This window comes from Ictidomys tridecemlineatus, chromosome 3 (genome assembly GCF_052094955.1).
Source record: "Ictidomys tridecemlineatus isolate mIctTri1 chromosome 3, mIctTri1.hap1, whole genome shotgun sequence".
NCBI lineage: Eukaryota > Metazoa > Chordata > Mammalia > Rodentia > Sciuridae > Ictidomys > Ictidomys tridecemlineatus.
The window spans coordinates 145,739,444-145,764,433 of record NC_135479.1 but is presented as its reverse complement, the minus strand read 5'-3'; the positions used below and the strand labels follow the sequence as shown (position 1 = coordinate 145,764,433).

Sequence of the window (24,990 nt, the reverse complement as noted above, 5' to 3'; positions counted from 1 at the left end):
TCTGTAAAACCAAATAGTATGAGTGAGCCTACCAGCAGTTTCCTGTAGAAATGAGTGTAGAGCAAATAAGAATGAATAGGAAACCGTAGCTTGCTTTTATATAGTTAACCGAATTTCTGAAAAGTTAGTATAAATTGATTTATAATCTTTTTTTTTTTCTGTGCAAGAGATCAAACCCAGGGAACTGTGCATGTTAGACGAATATTCTATCATTGAGTTATACCCCCAGTCCCTGACTTAAAACATTCTAAACATGATTTCAGGCGTGTACTTTTGTGTGTGTGTGTGGATGGGGTGGAGGGGGGGATTGAATCCAGAGGTGCTCTACCACTGAGCCACACCAAAGCCCTTTTTTAAAAATGTTTTACTGGTTTTTGAGGAACCTTTATTTATTTATTTGTTTATATATGGTGCTGAGAATTGAACCCAGTGCTTCACACATGCTAGGCAAGAGCTCTACCACTGAGCCACAACCCCAGCCCAAGCCCTTTTAATTTTATTTTGAGACAGGGTCTTGCTAAGTTTCCCAGGCTGACCTCCAACTTGCTATCCCCCTGCCTCAGCTGGTATTACAGGTGTGTGCCATCACATCCAGTTAATGATAAAATGTGGACATTGTATCCTACTTGGTGGTCATAATTTGACTCCTGATTATTCAGATACCTTGGGATAAGAGAGCTCATCTTCTTAAATAAAATTAAACATAAGTGACTTGAGGTTGGTGCAGGAGGAAGACTGTCCACATGGGTAACGGAGTCTGGACATGAGAGTGTCTGCTCTTTTTCCTCCCAGTTCCCCCTGTCCTTGTTGGGGATCACATACTGGTGTGACCACTATTGCTTTCCTGAAATCCTTTATACATATTGCACACAATCTGAGAAGAGGCTGGCACAGGAGATGCCTGAACAGGATTTCCTTAACATCTGGGAAGTAGAAATAGTAATGCCACACAGAGTGCACGATGCTAGATAACAGCCTGGTCTTGGGCTTCAGGGGTCACATCCAGTCCTCAGTCCTCACTCCAGCTTAGTCCAACCCTTTAGGGGTCCATGTGAAGAGTGGAGTTGGAGTCTGGTGTTTCTTCCCAGGTTTTTGGAGGCCTATTTCTGAGTGGACATCCAGGTGAGGCCCTACTTGGCCCACCCCCTTCATGGCTGTTTGGAGTGGGAAAGTCATCGAGCTCCTCTTTATGAAATATTCTGACCCCATCAGGCCAGCCACATTAGAGCAGGGCATGGCCACCCAGCATTCGTGCCAGAGCTGCAGCCCTGAACTGTAAGGTCCTTTTCTTCCTGACCTCTTTGCCCCCTCTGCCAATGTTGACCATGCCTCCTTCTTCAAACTCACTCCTTCTCTGTTCTCTGTGGTAGGAGACACTGATTTTCCTAAGTTTCCTATCATCTCTCTCTGGATGCTCCTGATGAATACAACTCACATAAACATCTCTCTCTCTCTCTCTCTCTCTCTCTCTCTCTCTCAATATTTTTTATTTGTAGATAGACACAGTGCCTTTATTTATTTATCTTTATGGGGTGTGGAGGATCGAACCCAGTGCCTCATACATGTTAGGGGAGTGCTGCTACTCAGCCCCAGCCCCAGCCCAAGCATAGCTCTTAAGAGACTTTCAGAAAACATTCGGAGGCAACACTCTAAGTGGGTAAAGCTGCAGAGAAGGTATTTCCTTCCAGTCACTCAGCTAGTTCATAGCAGGGCTGGGAGTCTGACCCAGGCCTTTGGACTTATGTCCACTGTTCAGTTTGTTTGCTATAGCCATCTGTCTGAGGTGCTACTTCTTTTTGTTTGTTTTTGAAAAATCTCTCCCATTTCTTCTTCTCCTCTTCCTCCTCCTTCTTTGTGGTATTTATTGGGGGTGGGACCCAGGGTCTCATACATTCTAGACAAGCACTGTACCACTGAATTATACTCCCAGCCCTTTTTATTTCCTTTTATTTATGTATTTTTTTTTATAAGGTGCTGAGGATCAAATGCAGGGGCGAGTGCTCTACCACTGAGCCACAACCCCAGTCCCCTTTTTATTTTCTTTTGAGACAGAATCTCACTAATTTGCCCAGGCTGGCCTTGAACTTGTGCCTCAGCCTTCCAAATAGCTGGGATTAGAGGTGTGTGTGACTGTGCCCGGCTCTCCTATCCCCTTTTTGTCTACTCCCTTTACTATCAGATGTAAGACCCTTATCATTACCCGCTAAGGAATTGGTCAAAATGGCTTTCTAATTGGACTCCTGGTCATTCTCCTCTTGCCACCCGAGTCACCTTCTAAAAATGGAACTTTCATCATGTCATATTCCAGCACTCAGTCTGCCCTGGCTCTCCATGTGGAATCTTTTAATTAGTTCATTCCTGTGTAGAATGAATGTTGCTACCTTTTTGAGTGTCTACTGGGTGTCAGGTACTCATATTAAGTTCTTTATAATTTTTCCTTTTAATCCACACAACACTGGTACAAAATAGTCTTTATTAACCTCATTTGTAAGTAAGAAGAAAGGCTTTGTAAGTAAGCCTTTTAAAAAACATGCTAAATGTGTAGTCAGCTTTTCATTACTGTGACAAAATACCTGAGGTAATCAATTTAAAAAGAGGAAGGTTTATTCTGACTCATAATTTTTCAAGTCTTAGTTCATGGTTAGTTGGCCTGTTGCTTTTGGGCCATGGTAAGGCTGTACATCATGGTTAGAGTGCTTGGCAGAGAAAGCCCTTACCTCATGGCTGAAAGTGAAAAAAAAAGAGAGAGAGGAAGGGGTTGGGGTATGTGTGTCCCAATATCCCCTTCAAGGGAATGACCCCAGTGATCAAACTTCCTCGCAACAGTCCTTACTTCTGGGCTGGGGATGTGGCTCAAGCGGTAGCGCGCTCGCCTGGCATGCGTGCGGCCGGGGTTCGATCCTCAGCACCACATACAAACAAAGATGTTGTGTCTGCCGAGAACTAAAAAATAAATATTAAAAATTCATTCTCTCTCTCTCTCTCTCTCTCTCTCTCTCTTAAAAAAAAACAGTCCTTACTTCTTTTTAAATTTTTATTTATTTATTTAGTTTTAACTTTTAGTTTTTTTTTTTAAATTAGTGGCTAGTGGATATATATAGTGATGGATTCAGTATGGGTTTTTCTATATGTATATAGGAAAGTTAGATTAGATTCATTCCACTGTTTCCCCTTATTCTGTTCTTCCTCCTTACCCCTCAATCCTTTTCCTCTATTCCATTGATCTATTTTGATGGAATTTCTGCCCCTCTTTTTCCTTTCCATCCCTTTCTTTCTCCCCCACCCCCTTTTCCCCCCCTCTCTTCCCCCCTCTCCCCTCCTTTATTTTGTACTAGCTTCTGAATATCAGAGAAAACATTTGACCTTTAACTTTTTTGGGTCTGGCTTATTTCACTTAGCCTTATAGTCTCCATTTCCATCCATTTATCAGAAAATGCCATAATTTCATTCTTCTTTATGACTTGAGTAATACTCCATTTTGTATATATACCACATTTTCTTTACTTATCCATGTGCCTAGTTGAAGGGCATCTAGGTTGATTATTGTGAATTGTGCTGCTATAAATATTGATGTGGCTTTTTGCCTGTAGTATGCTGATTTTAGATGTTTGGGATCAACATACCCAGAAGTGGGAAAAACAGGGTCATATAGTGGTTCCATTCCTAGTTTTTTTGAGAAATCTCCATACTGCTTTCCAGAGTGATTGCACTAACTTGCAATTCCACCAACAATGTATGAATATACTTTTTCTCCCACATCCTCACCAACACGTATTATTATTTGTATTCTTAATAAATGCCACGCTGACTGAAATGAGATGAAATCTCAGTGTAGTTTTTAGTTTTAAATATTTTTAGTTGTAGATGGACACAATACGTTTCTTTATTTATTTTTATGTGGTGCTGGGGATGAAGCCCAGTGCCTTCCATGTGCTAGGCAAGTGTTCTACCACTCCTGAGCTACAATCCTAGCCCCTCAATGTAGTTTTTTTTAATTTATATATGACAGTGGAATGTATTACAATTCTTATTATACATATAGAGCACAATTTTTCATATCTCTGGTTGTTTATAAAGTATATTCATACCAATTTGTGTCTTCATACATCATCACATTCTACCATCATTAATAACCCCATGCCCCCCTCCCTTCCCCTCCAACCCCTCTGCCCTATCTAGAGTTCTTCTATTCCTCCCATGCTCCCTCTCCTTACTAGGGATTGAAGCTGGGGTTCTTAACTACTGAGCCACATCCCCAGCCTTTTTTTGTGTGTTTTGTTTAGAGACAGGTTCTCGCTAAGTTGCTAAGGCAGGCTTTGATCTTCCTGCCTCAGCCTTCCGAGCTGCTGAGATTACAGGTGTGCACCACCATGCCCGGCCCTCAATGTAGTTCCCTAACATTTTTTCATGTATTTGTTGACCATTTGTGTTTCCTCTTTTGAGAAGAAGTATCTGTTTAGCTCTTTTGCCCAATTAATAATTGGGTTGTTTGTTTGTTGTTTTTTTTTAATTTGGTGGTGTTTTGAGTTCTTTTTATATTCCAGATATTAATACCCTATCTGAGGAGCATGTGGCAAAGATCTTCTCCCATTCTCTAGGCTCTCTCTTCATGTCTTAATTGTTTCCTTTGCTGTGTAGACACTTATTAATTTGATGGCATCCCACTTAATGATTCTTGGTTTTATTTCTTACACTTTAGGAGGTCTTATTAAGGAAGTCAGTTCCTGTGCCGACATGTTGGGCCTACATTTTTTTTCTAGCAGTTGCATAGTTTCTGGTTTTATTCTTAGGCCTTTGATTCTCTTTGAGTTGACTTGTGTGTGAGATAGGGATCTAGTTTCATATATATATATATATATATATATATATATATATATTATATATATATATATATATGTATATATACACACACACACACACACGTATATTTTAGTTGTTGATGAACCTTTATTTATATGCAATACTGAGAATCGAACCTAGTGTCTCACACCTGCTAGGCAAGCACTCTGCCACTGAGCCACAATCCCAGCCCATAGTTTCATTCTTCTGCATATGGATTTCCAGTTTCCCAGCACCATTTGTTAATTAGGCCATCTTTTCTCCAACATGTTTTTGGATCCTTTTGTCTAGATAAGTGTATTTATGTGGGTTTATATCTTTGTATTCTATTCAATTTTATTGCTTTTCATGTCTGTTCGGTGTCAGTACCATGCTGTTTTTGTTACTGTAGCTCTGAGTATAATTTGAGGTCCAGTATTAGGATGCCTCCAGAATCACTCTTTTTGTTCAGGATTACCTTGGCTCTTCTGGGTCTCTTGTTTTTCCAAATGAATTTTAGAACTCCTTTTCCTAGTTCTGTGAAGAATACCATTGGCATTTTGATGGGCAGTGCATTGAATCTGTATAACATTTTTGGTAGTATGTCCATCTTAACGATATTAATCTGCCCATCCAAGAACATGGAAGAGCTTTCCATCTTCTGAGGTTTTCTTCAGATTCTTTCTTCAGTGTTCTATAGTTTTCATTGTAGAGGTCTTTCATTTCCTTCATTAGATTATTCCTAAATATTCTATATATTTTAAGGTTATTGTGAAGGGGATTGCTTTATTTCTTTTTCAGTAGATTCATTATTGTAGTATAGAAAAGCAATTGATTTATGTATGTTGATTTTGTGTTGAGAGCCAGAGCCAAAGAAGTCACCCAATGAGCAGCTCCGTGGAGGAGCCAATCAGCTAGATGTTGCTGGGGCCGCTGTGAGCCACTCATCAGCTGGCAGTCTGAAGGGCAGGGAAACAGCCCAATGAACATCATTTTGTATCTTGGTACTTCAGTAAATTTGTTAATCGGTTCTAGAAGTCTTCTGATGGAGTTTTTTTGGGACTTCTAAACACAAGATCATGTCAGCAAACAGAGATAATTTGAGCTGTTTTCCTATGTGTAGCCCTTTAATTTCCTTCTCTTGCCTGATTGTTCTGACTAGAATTCCAGGGCCTATGTTGAATAGGGGTGGTGCGAGTGGGCATTTGTTTTGTTCCTGGGTTTAGAGAAAATGCTTTCAGTTTTTCTCCATTTAGTGTGATGTTAGTTCTACCACTTCTTGTTAACATCATGGGCTGGCAACTAAGCCTTTAATACATGGGCTCTTGGGAGACCCTCAGAGCCAAACCATAGCACTAAATATTCAACAGTGTGTTTAAAGATGAAATTCTAATCCACATCTGCTTGCTCAACTTTTGTTCTTTTTTACTATACATAGTCTCTCTTGAGAAACTGGCAAAGCTATTGATGGATGATGGAGCTCATAGAGATGATGGTATAATTATGTAAATAAAGATTGCTTGACTTTTTTTTTTTTTTGGATGCTTTAGTTCGGCAAGCTGTTCTGGAGAGAAAGGATCATGAGTTAGTATTGCCAGGAAAAGGAACATTCAAGTTAACTGTCCGGTTACCCACAGCCTCAGAGGAAGCCCCAGTCTATGAGGGGAAAATTTCAACAAAGGTAAGTAAACCTGAGAAGTTGTTCAAAGGGATCTGGGGTGGGGGGTCCTCCCAAGTATGTGGGATGGGAATCTCAATGAAGAAAATACAGTGGAATGAGAAGTGTCAACCAAACTGGAGTGAGAACAGCTCATAAATGCAGAGAAGGTGAGGGTGGTGATAACATGGTATAAAACAATCAAGGATGAAGCACTTTGTTGATTTTAGACACTTTTGGAAAATTAAGATTCAGTGGTTATCCTAATATAAGTTTCAGATATAAAATTTTAGATTGTTTTGTCTTGGCTTCTTTTTGACTGGAAACTTGCTAATCTTTTTAAACAACATTTTGAGGGTTGAGATGAATTCTATAAAGAGGAGTTCTATGAGTATGTGTAGTAAAAAGAATAAAAGTTGAGCAAGCAGATGTGGATTAGAATTTCATCTTTAAACATACTGTTTAATATTTAGTGCTACAGTTGGATCTGAGTGTCTCCCAAACATCATACTACAGATGCTGTGTCCTCAGTTGTCAAATAGATTGTCAGATTACTGGGAGGCTTGAGATGAGTTCAGTGAAGCACACGGCACAGTGCTTGTTATATAGTAGACATTCAATAAATGCTAAATGGGGAAAAGCAATTATGAGCTAAGCTGTTTCCCTGATTTAGGTCTTACCTCATATCCCAACTCCATATCCCAAATACTGTGTGAATTGAGTATTCTGCTATTTTTACCTTTTTTTCCCCCCCAATAATTATTGTGTCTAGTACAGGGATCTGCTATGACATGTGGCACCAGATGCATTCAAGAGCTCCACTAACAGAGCTTTTTGTTATCATTTCTGTTTACCATTCATCTCCAAGATGCTTCCGTGGATATTTTTAAAAATTTTTAGTTGTAGATGGATACAATGCCTGTATTTTGTTTATTTAGTTTTCTGTGGTGCTAGAGATCTAACCCAGTGCCTCATGCGTACTAGGCATATGCTCTACCTTTAAGCCACAACCCCAGCCCAGACATTTATTTTTATTTATTTATTTGTTTTACAGTGCTGGGATCAAATAAAGGAGCCTCACACATGCTAGGCAAGCACCAAACTACATTGCTAGCCTTTTCATTTTGTTCCCTCAAACAGGGTCTTGCTAAGTGGCCTGGGCTGCTCTCCAACTTGTGATCCTCCTGCTTAGCCTTCTGAATGTCTGGGGTTACAGAAGGGCACCACTGCATGCAATGACATTTTCTTTCTTTCTTTTTTTTTTTTTTTTAAATTTATCTTTTTCTAATTGTTTAGTTGTAGACAGACACAATACCTTTGTTTTATTTACTTATTTTTATGTTCCTCACATGTGCCAGGCAAGCACTCTACCACTGAGCCACAACCCCCAGCCCCCTCTCCATGACATTTTCCTAATGTAAAGAAATTATTAGTGATATATTAATGCTACTTTATTGTTTGGGTTTCAGGAATCTAAGAGCAAAGAAGATGTCAAAGAACCAGGTAAAGTCTCAATTGATGTAATTCTGACATTCACCAAGAAGTTTTGCTTTTATTAAGTAAGGAAAGCATTTAGGGGATGTTCCTTCCTCCTCCTCCTCCCTCCTCCTCCTCCTTCCTTCTCCCTCCTCCTTTTCCTCCTCCTCTTCATTCTTTGCATTATAGTTACACATAGTTGTTGGGTTCATTTTGATAAAACCATACATGCATTGGATTTGATTTACTCCATTTCAGTCTCCAGTGCCCCTCCTTTCTCTCTCCTCCTGCCTCTCCATATTCTCTTTCCTCTGTTCTACTGAGCTTCCTTTCTCTGGTTTATTTATTTACTTTTGATTGACACTTTATACATATACATACTGATAGAATTCACTGTGGTATATTTATATAAGCACATTGTGTGGTTTTGTTCAATTCATTCTGTCCACATTTCCTCCGCATCCCTGTCCCCTCTCCCTTCCTTTCCAACTCCTTCTATTTACAGATCTTCCCTATATTTTTATGATATCTGACCCCACCCCCTTTTTCTCCCTATTTGTTCTAGCTTCCATATATGAGAGAAAACACTTGACCCTTTCTTTTCTGAGTCCGGTTTATTTCACTTAGCATGATAGTCTTCATTTCCATCAAATAATTCCATTCAAATGACATGATTTCATCCTTTTTTTTTTAATCTCTTCTTTAAGGCTGAGTAAAACTCCATTGTGTGTGTGTGTGTGTGTGTGTGTGTGTGTATGTGTATATATATATATATCACATTTTCTTAATCCATTCATCTATTATCACAGGGTTGCTTTCCCAGCCACAACCACAGCCATTTTTAAATTGTTTTAGTTTGAGGCTGGCCTCAAACTTGAGATTCTTCTGCCTCAGTCTCCTGAGTGGCTGGGATTACAGGCATGTACCACTGAGCCTGGCTCAAGTGTGCTTTTGATAAGAAGCTCAAGACTCTTATGAGATAGAAATCTTGTGTGTGTTCAGATTAATTCCTGCTTTCCATCCTTCTGATCTGGAGTCGACTTATCAGCTTCTGATGTTTATTATTCTGACCTCTTAAATCCTTATCATTTTATTGGAAAATGCCTTAAGTGCCTGATTCTCAAGCTCAACTTTAGATCAGGGAGTGGCTTTTTATTTATGTATTTATACTCATACTATAGTCCTGGATCTAAAATTTAATCAAGTTTTTGTTTCTTGTTGTTTCATATATCTTACCTTCCCTCTGTCTTAACTGATTGGTTAGTGCTGTTTCAAATTTGCCTAAAATCCTAAGTGTATCCTCAGGAAGAGCCATCCAGCCTCTCTCCACCAATGGACTTTTTATTGTCCTGGAAATGTTGCAACCATTTTCTAACCTGTTTTTACCTGACTCAGACTCTAAGGGGAGTTACCAGCTAGGGAGTCAGGCGGTCTTCATCAAATCTTTTAATGGCTCTTGTGAGACATGAAGAAGTCCTGAGATGAATGGTTGGTCCACACTGAATTCTGATGACGGCCAAAAGGCTAGGACTCTTGAAATGGATTGGAATGGGGTAGATGGTTTCAGAGCTGAGTGAAATGTGGATGGAGAGTGGTTATCTAACAGATCCAAAATCTCAGGGAGAGGTTATCTAACAGATCTAAAATCTCAGAGGACGCTGCCTCACGGATGCATTACACATGCCTGAAAGTCAATGCAGAAAGTTGAAAACCAACTTTGTGGTTTTTAACCCGCTGAGGAGCTGACAGCTCAGGGAAAATCAATAGCAGAACCATGGGATGTGAATATTGAGCCAGTGTTCAGATCCAGCTGGACTGGGCCTGAAAGAGAGAAATCAGCAACTGGAAGATCCTGGAGAAGAGACAAGAACAGAGAAATACTGGTCACCTGTGGTTGACAAATTCTGGGACTTCCAAGTCCGCATCTCAGTTATGGGTCCCTTCTAAGCTTCAGACCTTGTGTCCGACCTTCCTTCTGGGAAGTCAGACCCAGCGTGTCTGAAGCCACCTATGTCTGCTTCCTCCCAAACCAATATCCTTTCCGACTTCCTTATTTTTCTTAAAATATATAGTTTGCTCCTCAACAACTAGAAACTTCAGACATCTTCTCTTTGACCTTCCACATCTCTTGTTCAGAGAGACCTATTATTTTTTGAAGAGTCTTCCTCAGCCATCTTCTCACCACAGGCCCATCTTATTACCTCACAAATCCAACATGGCAGGAGCTGGCATCTGTGTCCCTCTGTTTCTGACACCCTGTTTCCTGATAGCTGAAACAGTTCCCTGTACTATTTCTAAATATCTTCTTGTCCTTTTCACAGAAACCTTCCATGATTCACTTTTATCATCCACTGCAAGGTCAAGTCCAGACCACATTCTGGATCTAGACCACCTCTCTGGTCTTGTTTCTCACATCTCTTGAAAATGCTCCTATTGGAGCCACACATGGTCCTTTGGCCATTCTGACCATTTTCTGAATTGCCTCAGGCAATCACAGGACTCTGCTTGTGCTCCTGTTGCTCTCAGCACCCTCTGCCTGACTTTCTGTATCTGATTCTCTGGGCTCTTCAAGACCTGCTCAGCTTCCTCTTCTTTCCCTGCCAGTCCAGTCCCTTTATCTAATTCTTGGACTCTTTAAATGTTCTGGATGCTTTTTACTTGTCAGTTAACCAAGCTTCTTGGTGCTGAAGCTTCTAAGAATTGTGGGGCCATAAAGCTGTACTGCTAGGAAGACTCTTTCCTGTTCAGTTCCCTTGGTCCACTGTTCTCATTTTACAATTAAGAGACTTGCCCAGGGTTGCATGGCTGAAGAGTCATAGTCAGGGATGGAATTCATAGATCCTCACCCTAACCCAGTACTCCTTCTGGTTGGTCATACTTATCTCATTTAATGCTAAGTTATGTTGTTACTGAATATTTTTTGTTTTTTATTTATTATTTTTGTTGTTGTTGTTACTGAATTTTAAGCTTTTTTATATATATATATATTTATTTTTCAGTTTTCGGTGGACACAACATCTTTATTTTATTTTTATGTGGTGCTGAGGATCGAACCCAGCGCCCCACGCATGCCAGGCGAGCACATTACCGCTTGAGCCACCTCCCCAGCCCCAATTTTAAGCTATTTTTGTAAATTTAGCATGAATTGATGTGCATCATCAGGTATTCTTATTTTCTTCTAGTGAGCCAAGTAGATCTCCAGTTCAGCAAGCATTTACTGGGCCTCAGTATACAGTGTGACAGCAATACTAGGGTGAATAAACATGTGTTTGCTTTGGGGAAGCTTAGTTCAATAACTGTAATGTAATGCTATGATAGAAATATATATCAGGTGCTATGACCTGAAGGATGAGGTAGGTTCGAGGCAGGAAAAGGTGAAATAAAATTGAACTTAAACTACTGAGCTATTATTGGATAGTAGTAATAGATGGTTAAATGCTACATTTTATTTATTTATTTTTTAATATATATTTTTTAACCTGTACTTGGACACAATACCTGTATTTTATTTATTTATTTTTATGTGGTGCTGAGGATCGAACCCAGCGCCTTGCTTGTGCTAGGAGAGCGCTCTACCGCTGAGCCACAACCCCAGCCCCTACATTTTATTTTTAATTAAATAAAGTAAAAAACTATCCAGGACCTGTTTTAAGTTGAGCTAGCTAAAGAGAAGGGGGCAGGGAGGATTTATCTTATGATAATTTACTTTGCTAAGACCATGGTAGGTAATATAATATGTTTTACTTCTTTTTGTCTCCCTAAAATCAGATGTGTCAGAAGAACTGGATACAAAGTTATCTTTCAATAGTGCATCAGAAAAAATAAAAGTTATCCCCAAAGAATGTGAAAACATTTCCTCTTTGGTGGCATTTGAAAATCTCCCAGCAAATGTGACTGACATGATGTTAATCTTATTAGTGGAGAACATAAGTGACTTGACCAGTGATGATTTTCAGGTGGAAATAATACGCGATTTGGACATCGCTGTGGTTACCTTTAAAAGACACATAGGTGAGCTCAAGTGATATCAGCCTTTTTTGTACCACATTTGGGGATTTGGGACACCCAGTTAATGGAATCTCTGAAATTTTGACTCTTTCTAGTAGCTGGTAAAAGAAGACTCCAAATTAATACTGGTGCTTTTTTTTTTTTTTTTTTTTTAAGACAAGCAAATTGGTTTTGAAACTAAATATTCTTGTATGTTTGTCTGGGTTCCTGAATGTATGTGTGTGTGTGGGGGGGGGCGGAGGAGGAAGGGAGGGAGGGAGGGAGGGAGGGAGGGGGAGAGAGAGAGAGAGAGAGAGAGAGAGAGAGAGAGAGAGAGAGAGAGAGAAGTCTAGAAGTCTAGTCTAAGGATACTAAGCATTTTTACGTGTGTTATCTCATTAAAAAAAGTTTGTTTTTATCTCTTACCAAACTGAATTTGCTAGAAGGAAATAAACACTCACATAGTGCTTACTGTAAGTTAGGTAATATGCTAAACACTTTACATGTATTAATTGATTTTTTTCCTTTCAACAACTTTGTGAGATTACTCTTATTATCCCCCAGTAGACAAAGGCACAAAGGTGCTATAAATGGAAGAACTGGATTTGAACCCAGGCAGCCTACCTCTTCAGTCTCTTCCATTATCAGTTTTACCATATGTGTTAGTCAAATTTTTGTTACAAGGACCAAAATACTCAACAAGAACAACTTAGAGGAGAAGAAGTTTATTTTGCATTATGGTTTCAGAGGTTTAGTCCATAATGGGCCTACTCCATTGCTCTGGGCCCAAGGTGTGGTAGGACATCATGGTGGAAGGGTGTAGAGAACAACACTGCCCTGTTATGGTAGCCAGGAGGTAAAGAGAGAGAGGTTGGTGGGGTGGAGAGAGAGGGGAGAAGGGCCACAGGGAAGACGAACCCTTCCAGGGCACACCCCCAGTGACCCACCTCTTCTAGCTACACCCCACCTGCCTACAGGTACCATCCAGTTAGTCTGTTCAAACTAGGATGTACTGATTAAGTTCTAGCTCTCACAATCCAATCATTTCACCTCTGAACATTCCTGCATTAACCCAGGAGCTTTTGAAGACGTTTCATATCCAAACCATGAGCCATATTTTTCCTTAGTCCTTTCATGGTCACATATGCAGGAATAAAAAAGTACATGTGATATGGAAAATGATAGCTCCTTAAAGTCGTGGTCGAGAGGAAGAAATATCTCTACCTAAAACAAGGAAATTTTCCTGTCCTAAGCCCTTATTAACCCATGAAAATAATGATGGAATGATTAATTAAGAGCACAGGTCATGGGCTGGGGTTATGGCTCAGTGGCAGAGTGCTTGTCTAGCATATATGAAGCACTGGGTTCAGTCCTTAGCACAGTGTAAAAATAAATAAAATATTTTCTTAAAAAAGAGCATAGGTCATGGAGTCAAAATTCTAGCTCTGCCATTTAACTAGTTATTCAAGGCTAACCAAATCCTATCTTTCTTGTGCTTCAATTTACTTGTTTATAAAGTGGGATAATAACACCTATCTAAATTTTCTTTAAAGACTAAATGAGAAAATGTTTGAAAGGCATTTAACGTAGTACCTGAGATCTGGTAAAGGTTCAATAAAAAGGCTATTCTTTCTTTTCTTTTTTCTTTGCAGTACTGGGGATTAAACCTGGAACCTTGTGCATGTTAGGCAAGTGCTCTACCACTGAGCTACATCCCCATCCCATTTATTTTTATTCTGAGACAGAGTCTTGCAAAGTTGTTCAGGCAGGTCTGGAATTTGAGAACATCCTATTGCAGCCTCCTGAGTACTGGGATTATCTGAGTGTGTGACCATATCCAGCTAGAGGAGTTATTTATTTCAAGTTTATTATTATTTTTTTACAAGGGAAAATCAAAACAAAAGCAAATTGGATTTGCTTTTGTTTTGATTTTCATGTTACCTTTCAGAGTGCAGCTCTGATTGAATTTTGTGACAGAGAAGGTAATATCTTTTACTGTATCAAATACCTGAGATCATCAGCTTATAAATAGAAAAGCTTGAGAGGCTGAGACAGGAGGATCATGAGTTCAAAGCCAGCCTCAGCAATATCGAAGCACTAAGCAACTCAGGGAGACCCTGTCTCTAAATTAAATACAAAATAGGGGTGAGGAAGTGGCTTAGGGGTTGAGTGCCCCTGAGTTCAATCCCTGGTACAAAAAAAAAAAAAAAAAAAAAGAGAGAGAGAGAGAGAGAGAGAAAAGGTTGATTTGGGCTCAGATATTTGGAGGTTTCAACCTGTGGTTGGTTGGCTCTGTTGCTTTTGGGCCTAGAGTGAGGCAGCACATAGTGTGATAGCACATGGCAAACTTTTCACCTCCTGGTCAATAGAGAAAGAGGAAGGGACAGGGTCCCACTATCTTCCTCCTTCCCCTCAGTGACCAGAAGACTTCCACTAAGTCCCATCTCTCTTTTTTAAAATATATTTTTTAAATGTTGATGGACTTTCTTTTATTCATTTATTTATATGCAGTGCTGAGAATCGAACCCAGGGCCTCACACATGCTAGGCGAGTGCTGTACCACTGAGCCACAACCCCAGCCCAAAGTCCCACCTCTTAAAGTTTCCACTACTTCTCAATAGCACCAAGCTATTGGGGGACATTCCAGGTCCAAACTGTAGCACCTACTATGTACTGGATACTGGTCTAGGTGCTGTGGGCACAAAGAGAAACTCACAGTATGGGAGCAAGGAGGAAGCCGGTATGTAAATGAATCATGAAGATGCAAGAGGAAAAGCCATCTCTCAGCTGTGGGCAACGAGCTGTGAGAAATGGGAGGAAAGAGAATCCAGCAAGATGGCTTGGTCTCCCTCCCATAAAGCCTGTACTCCAACAGTACCTCTCATGTCCAAAATACACTAAGCTATTCTGTGCCACTGCTGTTCCCTCTGCCTGACATGTCTATCGGGTCGACCTCCCTCTTCATCCTTCAAAACCAGAACAGAGACCACTTACTCTGGAAATCAAGTTTTATTCCCAGAATTAGTCTTCCCTCATTTCATCCCACTGCAGGCAATTTATTTGCTTTGAAGACCACCTAATTCCTGGATGATGAACTGGCAAGGACTTGTCATCTCTGTAGCCTTAGATCCTAGAATGGTGCTAGGCATATCTTGGGCCCACTATGAATACTTACCAATTTGAAAGAGATAATTAGGCTGAGTCTTGAAGGATGAATAGAATCAAGATTTAAAGGGGGAAAAATTGGAGAAAAGGGCTGGGGGTATAACTCAGTGGTAGAGTACTTGCCTAGCATGCATAGGACCCTAGGTTCAATCTCCGGCATTATAAAATGCAAAACCAAAAACACAGGATATTATATATACAAAGGCAAAAGAGAAGGAAAATGTTAAAAAGAATGACTATTTTGGGGAGAAGAATGTAAAATAAAATGAATGGCAGAGAATAACCAAAGGTGATGCCTGGAAATTAGTTGGGAGTTAAAAGCTAAGGGCATTGTTAGTTGAGCTGAAGAGAGTGAACTCATACCGGCAGGTAATGGGGAGCCATTGAAGGGTTTGAGAAATGAGTGAAACAAGGAGATGGTATTATAGAGAAAGCCTCAATCAGGTTGGCTAGGGCAGTGACTGGAGGCAGGGACACATTTTAATAGCAGTAAACCAGGTAAGACATTCATGAATGCATCATTGTTCAGAGATGGGCAGTTGCAGGCATGTAAATTTTCAGTAGCTATTAAAATCTTGTCTATAAATGGAGGACTTAGCTCTCCCCCTTATCTCAACTAATAGCCAACTTCTTCTATATGATAGATATAACATAATAATCTTCTGACATTTTTTTTTCCTATTGTAGATGCCATGACATTTGTTGGTGATTGTACCAGGCACCATACAATTCAACAACTTCGGCTCTCTCCAAGACTTCTGGAAGCAACAAAAACAATCAGGGTTGAAAACTTACCGCCTGGTATTGATGACTACCAGTTACAACTTTTCTTTGAAAATCCTCGTAATGGAGGGGGAAGCATTGCCCATGTTGAATGTTTTCCTGAAGAGAGTGCAGCTCTGATTGAATTCTGTGACAGAGAAGGTAGTATCTGTTAACTACCACGTCTGGTATTTCCCAGGCCATTTTAGCAGATCCTAGCAGTTACTTAAACTCTGAAGCATTTTACTTATTCATTCATTTATATTTTTTTTTGGAAATTGAATCAATCATCAGTTCACCTGAGATATGAAACTAAAGGAAGCCAGTAATTCAGAGAGGAACTCTGTCAAATTTTTGAAAGATAAAAGGAAATTCTCTCATGAGTCTTTAGTCCATATAAACTAAAAAACAAACAAAAACTATCATTCTTAGAACTTTTAAAATATTGTATTTAAAAAAAGAGATCTGTGTTTTAGCCATCCACATAAATTCTCAAATTAATTTCAACAAGTTTAGGTAAAGATAACTTCTCTTAAAGGGGCTGGGATGTAGCTCAGTGGTAGAGTACTTGCCTAGCATTTACGAGGCTTGGGGTTCAATCCCCAGGACTGCAAAAAGAAAGAAAGAAAAGTTTTGTTTTGTCTTCATTTGAAATATATCACATTTGGATTACCTTATTTTTATTTGTGTACTTATTTATTTATTTTTACTTTTAAAGTGTTAGACACCATCGTGGCCAAGAAACATAACTTCAATAAGATGCCGCTGTTTGTCTTTCCCTACTATACCTCTTTGGGCACAGCATTGTATGGAAAGGAGAAGCCTCTGATTAAACTTCCAGCACCATTCCAAGAGTCACTGGATCTTCCCTTATGGAAGTTCTTTCAGAAAAATAATCACTTAATTGAAGATATAAATAATGAAATGAGACGTTGTCACTGTGAGCTAACGTGGTCCCACGTCAACAGTAAAGTTACTATCAGACCTGCAGCCACTTTAGTCAATCAAAGAAGACACAGAATCAAGGCCTGGCAGGAAGACGCTTCCACAGCACTCTCCGGCATCAGGTCTAAATATGAATTTACCTCATTTAAAGTGGATCCAGTAGTGTGGGACATCATAAAAAATGACTTAGAAGAAGATAAGATTTTTATTGAATTTGATTCACTTAAGGAGACTGCAACCTTGGCAGGAAAATCAGAAGATGTCCAAAGCATTGACCTGAAAATCAAGGAATTAATAGAAAGCACCACTGAGAAAATTAGAAAGGAAGAGCAAAGTCTAAAGGAAAAAATGACCATTTCTCCAGAAAGGAATTTTCTTTTGGAACACAGTGGTGTCCTGCAGCGTCTACGCACGGAGTGTGGAGAGATGGAGATCTGTTATGATGCAGCCACTCAGAAACTATTCTTGAAGGGGCCTTGTGCAGATGTGTATAAAGTCAAGTGTGAAATCCAGGAAAAGGTGTTCAGCATGACCCAAAAAAACATTCAGGTCTCTCCTGAGGTCTTTCAGTTTTTGCAGCAGGTAGATTGTGAAGAATTTTCTAAATCTCTTTTTATAGTACAGAATATTCTTGCAGTTTTCAAGTTAGAGGATACAACTGTCCTCTTAACCAGTTATACTTTGGCAGTCCTGGTAGAAGCTGAAAAACAAATGCTCCGTACCTTAAATTATAAGCACATTCAGGTTGAGGACAAAGAAGTTCTTAATGGCAAGAAGTGGAAAGGGATAGTTCAAAGTTTACAAAAGAAACATAGCTCCTCTGTAAGTATTGTGGTCGTCAATGAGTTAACTTCAGGAACTCCAGCTGAGGTCATCATTGCAGGCTGTGTGAGAGAAGTAAATGAAATCCATAGCTTGCTTTTTGATTTCCTGGAAAAACATGTGAAAATAGAGAGATTAGTTCAAGTAGAGCCATCCTTGGTTAGAGCCTATTTAAAGGCAGAAAAGCAATTATTTTGGTCAAAGATAAAGAAGGTAAATGTGCAGGTAGTTTTCAAACATGAGAACAAACAAAAAGGCATTTTATTAATTGGCTCCAAGAAGGACGTACTGGAGGGCATGGACATTGTCAAGCAAGTCCGGGATTTGGTCTGCATTAAAAACGTCTGTATTGATAAGCCAGGGGCCAGGCAGTTCTTTCAGGAGAAAGTGAGGTATTACAAAGGAGAGGTCAGACGGATGTTTGGTTGTTTCATTGAACTCCAAGAAGAAGAAGAACAGAAGGTGGTACGCATCCCTGATGGGCAGAAGTGCTTGTCTCAGAGGGATGTGGTCCCTGGAGTTAGACTGATTGTGCTACAGGGTGACTTGGCTCAGTTTCCTGTTGATGTGGTGGTGAATGCAGCAAACGAGGACCTCAAGCATTCCGGAGGCCTTGCTGCTGCTCTCTTAAAAGCCGCAGGCCCTGAGCTGCAAACTGCTTGTAACCACATAGTGAAGACAGAAGGCAGACTCCTACCTGGCAATGTTGCAATCTCAACAGCAGGAAAGCTCCCTTGCCGCCAGGTAATCCATGCAGTGGGGCCCCACTGGAAGCAGGATGACGCTCCATGGTGTGTGCATCTGCTAAGGAAAGCTGTAGAAAACAGTCTCCTTTTAGCTGAGGAATACAAGTACCAATCCATAGCCTTCCCAGCTATTAGTTCTGGAATCTTTGGCTTTCCCTTACAACGGTGTGTGGAGACCATTGTTCGAGCCATCAAAGAAAACATCCAATATAAGCCAGATGGGCGCACCTTGAAAGAGATTTACCTTATGGATGTGTCTGAGAAGACTACTGAGGCCTTTGTCGAAGCCATGAAAACTGTATTTAAAGACCCCCCACTTGGTACAGTTTCCCTGCCAGATAAAGCTTCCTTGCTCAGTGCACCAGCAGCAGTCCAGCCTGTTAAATTATCAGAGAACCAGCTATGTCTGATATCCCCGGAGGGCCTAAAGATCCGGTTGAAGAGAGAAGGTGTGCAGAAAGCTAAGGTGAGTGTCCCTATTTATAGCATACCACCAAGGTGCTCTCATTGTATAGCTCTCTCATTGAGGACCAAAGAAAGTCCAGGATTGAGGGGGAGAATCAAGACAGAGAATCTTACACCCTCCATCTCTGTCTTGAATCAGGTTTCCTTTAGATAATTAGGCTACTTAACCAAATCACTTAGTGAAAGAGATTGGCCAGTTATTTTTGAGAGCTTAAAGTGTATTGAGATCAGATCACTAGGTTTCCAGTAAATGTGAAAATCCAAAGTAATGTTACCAATCATCTGGGTGTTCTTTGGCTCACTTCAGTTAGAATTCGCGAATAGGCAAAGTGCAGCTCCCTTGGTGTTAGCAGCACTGAACTTTGTAATCCACAAATTCTTAGCTCTCAGTGTTAACAGCTCTCCTAGCAGCCAGAGCAGCTTTCTGGAGCTTGCTTGGCTCCTAGACTCTTAATGCCTTCAGTATTACTAGCTCTGGCTCCTTGCCACTTTCCTGGCAGCCTTTTATGTTCAACCAGATCTTGGTATAACCAACTCAGCCTGTTCTACTTGGGATATAAATCACAGATAGGCAAGATAAAGCCATCCAAAAGAAGCCTTAATTAGGACTTATGTTGCAGCCTAAGGGGAAGTGGTACAGAAACTGATCTGACAAGGTTGAGGGGAGGACTGCTTATGTAGGCAGAGACAGTGGGCTCCCATATGCACCCAGGGTCCTGCTGGCTAATTGCACACTTTCTGTTTAGTCGTGGGGAGGAGAGGAGCTCCTCATGGACCAGAATAGAGACACCTGAAGTAGCTGCAGAGGGGAGGAGTCGTCTGGGATGGACACAGGCATTGGAAGCTATGGCAGTCAAAGGCAAAGTATCCCAGAGGGGTCATGGCGTGTCTTTGGTGGCAATCTGGCCTGAGTACACAGAAAAGGTGACCACTTGAATGTGCTCCACAGTGGTGGCTGTCAGCAAAATAATAATCTAAAATGTAAAAAAGAGAAACACAGAAAAAACAAGAGAGCACCTTTTGAGGGAGAGTCAGGTCTTTCTATTTTGTATCAGTGGTATCATACATTTAGATGACTTTTGATACGTTTACTTTGCTTTTACACTTTTCATAGTTTGGTAAAGCTAAGATTAGTTTCTTGTCAAGTGTACTGATAGCAGATCCACAACAGTTAGAGCATGGGGGATGCGGAGGTCAGAAATCTTGCTAATGGAGCCTAGCAAAGGTGAACTTGGGGCCAGAGTCTGACATCAGCAGACATGGACACCCAATACCAGTTTGTTGATCCTGTGTAAGAAAGGAGGGGGTAAGTGGGCCTGAACAAGGTCCAGGTATCATGCAGGAACAATTCTGGAAGGTTGAGGGTGTGTGGGGGTGGAGGGGATAGGGGGCTAATATATATATTTTAAAGCTATTTAATATTCTTTGCAACACAGGCACTAACTAATCAGAACAGCAGCCATTTTTCTGAAGCAGGATCTAGATGCCTCCTACTGTGCCAGGCTGTATATCTTTAAGTGGAAGGTGATGGGAGGGTGAGGGGAGTCCTGGGGAAGGAATTCTTGACAAGGAATGGAGGAGGTGGTGGAAGCACTGGGGGCAGGGCAGTACCTTTTTTACTAAGCAATAGTTCCATTTCTTTGTGTTGTCATGGCCAGCGTGGCCATGGGTGTATCTTCCAGTGAATATTAGCCCCAACCTTTTTCTGCAGGTTTCAGAGGGGTCTAGGGAAGCAGCCAAGGCTGACAGAGGGATTCATGTCCACCAGACAGCTCTGAGGTTTTTTGGTGTCTCCACTTTTTAAAAAATATTTTTCTTAGTTGTTGATAGATCTTATTTATTTTTATTTATATATGGTGTTGAGAATCAAACCTAGTGCCTCACACATGCCAGGCAAGTGCACTACTGCTGAGCCCAGTCCCAGCCCTGTGTCTCCACTTTTTAAAAGGCAAATTTATGGGGTTGGAGTTGTGGCTCAGTGGGAGAGGGCTCATCTCACATGTGCGAGGCCCTGGGTTCAATCCTCAGCACCACATAAAAATAAATTTAAAAAAATAAATAAAATGTACATAAAAATATACTTAAAAATTTTTTAAAGGCAAATTTATACACACACACACATATGAAAATATCTAAAAAAAAAAAAAACTAAAAGAATATACCTAAAAATACCTAGGAAATATCTAAAAAGAATATACCGAAAACAGGCATCACAATACAGTGAAAATTTTAACCAAGCCTGAATGCTTTGTTCAAAGACCAAGACCAAAGTCCTAAATTATCACCACTGGGTGTCACTTGTTCTCATTATCTTTAAATAACACATCGTTAGATATACTTTACATGACATTAAATGAACTAGATTTAATAAATCCACCAAATGTTTTGCTTTGGATTTTTTTTACAAGAGAAAAATATCTCTAAGCTTCCATTCAAACAAGCTCCTATGTAATATAATAAAAGGTGAGATACTAGGGCTAGGGCTATAGCTCAGAGGTAGAGCACTTGCCTAACATGTTTAAGGCCCTGGGTTCGGTCCTCAGCACCACAGAAAAATAAATAGGTAGAATAAAGGTATTAAAAAAAATGACACACTAAAACTGCTTTATCCTGAATATATTTACTGTTTTAGCATATTCCTATAGCTTATCTTGAGAAAAGTTGAAAATTGTTTAATAGTCATGATCAGTCACCCTCTTTTTTAACTTTTTAAAAACTTTTTATTCTTAAGTTTTAGATGGACACAATATCCTTATTTTACATTTATGTGGTGCTGAGGATCGAACCCAGTGCCTCGTGCATGCTAGGCGAGTGCTCTAGTGAGCCACAACCCCAGCCCCCCTCTTTTTTAAGTTTAAAAAAAATTTTTTTTTAAGTTGTAGATGGACACAATACCTTTGTTTTATTTTTCTATTTTTATGTGGGCTGAAGATCGAGCCCATGCCTCACACATGCTAGGCATGCACTTTACTGCTGAGCTATAACCGTCATCCTCTTTTTTGTTTAAACAGCTTTATTGAGATAATTCATGTACCATACCCATTCAAAGTGTACAAGTCAATAGTCTTCATTATATTCACAGAGGTATGCAATTATAACCAGAATCTAATTTTGGAACATTCTTATCACTCCAAAAAGAAACCTTGCGTCCCTAGGGAGCACTTCCCATTCCATCAATTCATTCAGTCCACTCTCTAGCTGTAGGCAACTACTAATTTACATTCTGTTTCTAGAGATTCAGTGACTCTGAAAATTTCATTTAAATGGAAACATAATTTGTGGTTTTCAGTGACTGACTTCTTTCACTGAGCAGAATGTTTTCAAGGGTTTTTCCCTGAAGTAGCATGTATTAGTACTTCATTCCTTTTGTGGCTGAATAATATTCCATTGTATGGATATGTATTTGGTTTATCCATTCATCCCTGGATGAACATTTGGATTCTTTCTACTATTTTATGTGTCATGTTCTTATGGACACTTATTTACAAATTTTTATATGGATAATTTTTTTTTCTTTTGTGTTCATACCTAGGAGTGGAATGACTGGGTCACATAGTAATTCCATGTTTGACTTTGAGGAACTACTAGATTATTTCCCAAAGTGGTTGTACCATTTTATATTCCTATCAGCAGGGTTGAGAATTCCAGTTTCTCCACATCTTTGCTAACCCATGCTATATCATTTTTATTGTAGCCATCGGTGAATATAAAATAGTATCTTACTGTGGTTTAGATTTACATTTCCTTAATGACTAATGATTTTCAACATTTTTTAATGTGCTTTTTGGTCATTTGTATATCTCTTTGAAGAAATGTTTAGATCTTTTGCCCACTTTTAAATTGGGTTGCTTTTTTATTATTGAATTTTAAGTATTCTTTATATATTTTGGATACAGGTCCCTTATCAGATGTTTGATTTGCAAATATGTCTTCTTTTCTGTGGACCAGGTTTTCTCTGTTAAAATAATTAAAATAAATTTAATTATTAATTAAAAAGTAAAAAATTTTTGCTTTAGTTTACAATAGTGTACTGTAAGATATTATATTTCTGCTTATTATAAGCTTAAGTAATAATTGTAAGAATCACAGGCGTCAATTGCATGTTACTTTGTGCCAGGCATTTTGCTAAGTACTTGACATGCATTTTTCTCATTCAGTGCCATAAAGTAGCTTCTAGAATTAGATCATTCCCTTCACAGATGAGGGATCAAGGTTTAGAGGAGTTAAGTAATCCATTCAGTCTCACAGTTAGTGGTTAGTAGAAATAGGATTGGAATTTATTCAAGTTCTTGACTGTTTGTTGTCTTATTTCAAAAATCAAAAGTAATTTTATTGCCATTAAAAAAAAAAAAAAGAAAAAAGCACAATGTTCTTTTGACCATGGATCAGGAATGGGAATGAGCTCTGTTTCTTGCCACCGTCACCCTGAGTATGAAGACATTCTTTCTCTCCCAGAGATGTGTGGCTTCTGCTGCCCCACTAACTGCTGCATTACTTCTCCGTGACCCACAGGGAAGGACACCTTCCTTCTCTCTTTTCTTGGCCTCTCTAAAGTAGTCTGATTAATCAATCGGCTTGCACCAAAGCTCAGGTGGAAAATCTTCCATGGCGCTGTCAGAGGGTCCAGGTGCTTGGATGGAGGTGGGCTTTCTTTGTCCAACTCAGTGTAATAGATGTCGTCTGGTTTACCCCATTTTGCTGCAGAAGACCTCCATCAGGTCAAATGAATCTGCTCACAGCTCACAGTCCACTGTGAGTGAGTTCATGCTATTCCCTGTTGCTCTCTGCCCAGAGTGACTATTCCCATTTCCTAGGTCCCATGTCACCCATGGCATGTTCATCATCACTGAATACCCTTCAGTGAACTATGCATTTATATATTATTTTTTTGACAGCTCTCTTTTGTCCTCGAGTATTACTTAAATAACTGTCTTAAAACACTGTGTTGGTATTTCAGTCTTCAAAATCTCAGCCATCTTAGTTGTCCCCCTTGTGCCGAGCCCAGGGTTCGCACATACTTACCATGGATGAATGTCTTTTGTAAGAATTTGAAACAAATCTTTGGTTTTGTCTTTAAGACCGACGTTATTGTCAACTCCGTTCCCTTGAATCTTGGGCTCAATGCAGGGCCCCTTTCACAGGCCCTCTTAAAAGAAGCTGGGCCGAAACTCCAGGAGGAATTGAATGCAGTTGGACAAGGAGTAAGTGTCAATGTGGGCACAGTTCTCCAAACCAGTGGTTGCAATCTGCACTGCTACCATGTGCTTCACGTGGTGGCTCCGCACTGGGAAGATGGCAGCACATCTTCACGAAAGGTAGGGTCTGCTTTAAAATGTTCTATGACACATTTGGCATTTATTTTTTGGGGGATGGCTAACTTGGCATAGCATAATCTTCTCTAATGCCATCCATTTCCCTGCAAATGCAAGTGGGGTAGGGAGGGAGAGCATGGGAGGAAACTTACCTCTAGATAGGGAATAGGGGTGGGAGGGAAAGGGAGGGAGAAGGGGAATAGCTAGGATGGTGGAAGGAGACGGTCATCATTATACAAAATACATGTATGAAGATGTGAATTTGGTGCCAACATACCTTATATACAGAGATATGACAAATTGTGGTATAAAGGTGTATTAAGAATTGTATGCAAAGAAATAAGAGAGCTCATGTATAATGGCATAATTTGGCATGAACATACTTTATATACAGAGTTATGAAAAATTATGGCTGTGAATGGATATTTATGAATGTAATGTACTCCACTATTGTCATGTATGTAAGAAATTAAAAAAAAATTCTATGACACGGCTCTAGGAGAGGCATATTGTCCCTCTCCTCTCTGAGAGGACCCACCCTTTTCCTTGAGAGTATCCCCTTTCCCTTTTACTATCCATTCAATCAACTCATTTCTATTAGTCTGAATATTTTTTTTCCCTATGACCAGGGTAGCCCCTTGGACTCTTCTTTCAGTGTGCTCTAAGGTAGACCCTGTCTGTTTCTTTTCTGTAATACTGTGACTTTCTGGTAGAAGGTTTTTATCATTATGGCCATTTCTTTCAGCCATAGCTGACTTGTTCTGGGAACTAGTTAGTAATACAAATTGATTATTATGCTCAGTAATTAGTGGGGGTCAGGAAAAGTGACCGAAGA

The 24,990-nt window shown here is 39.9% G+C and overlaps 1 protein-coding gene across 3 annotated transcripts in view; it reads left to right on the top strand.

The window, feature by feature from the left end:
• LOC101962583 (protein mono-ADP-ribosyltransferase PARP14) overlaps nt 1-24,990 on the top strand; it is a 48,439-nt gene that overhangs the window by 1,888 nt on the left and 21,561 nt on the right. The window contains exons 2-7 of one of the 3 annotated variants that reach the window (XM_005327669.5): nt 6,369-6,499; nt 7,945-7,978; nt 11,720-11,962; nt 15,791-16,027; nt 16,584-18,844; nt 23,922-24,158. In XM_005327669.5, coding sequence (XP_005327726.2) covers nt 6,369-6,499; nt 7,945-7,978; nt 11,720-11,962; nt 15,791-16,027; nt 16,584-18,844; nt 23,922-24,158 — 3,143 coding nt within the window. Of the gene's footprint in view, nt 1-5,823; nt 5,900-6,368; nt 6,500-7,944; nt 7,979-11,719; nt 11,963-15,790; nt 16,028-16,583; nt 18,845-23,921; nt 24,159-24,990 lie in introns of those variants that run through there. The other 2 variants (XM_078044119.1, XM_078044118.1) reach the window with 2 other exon arrangements.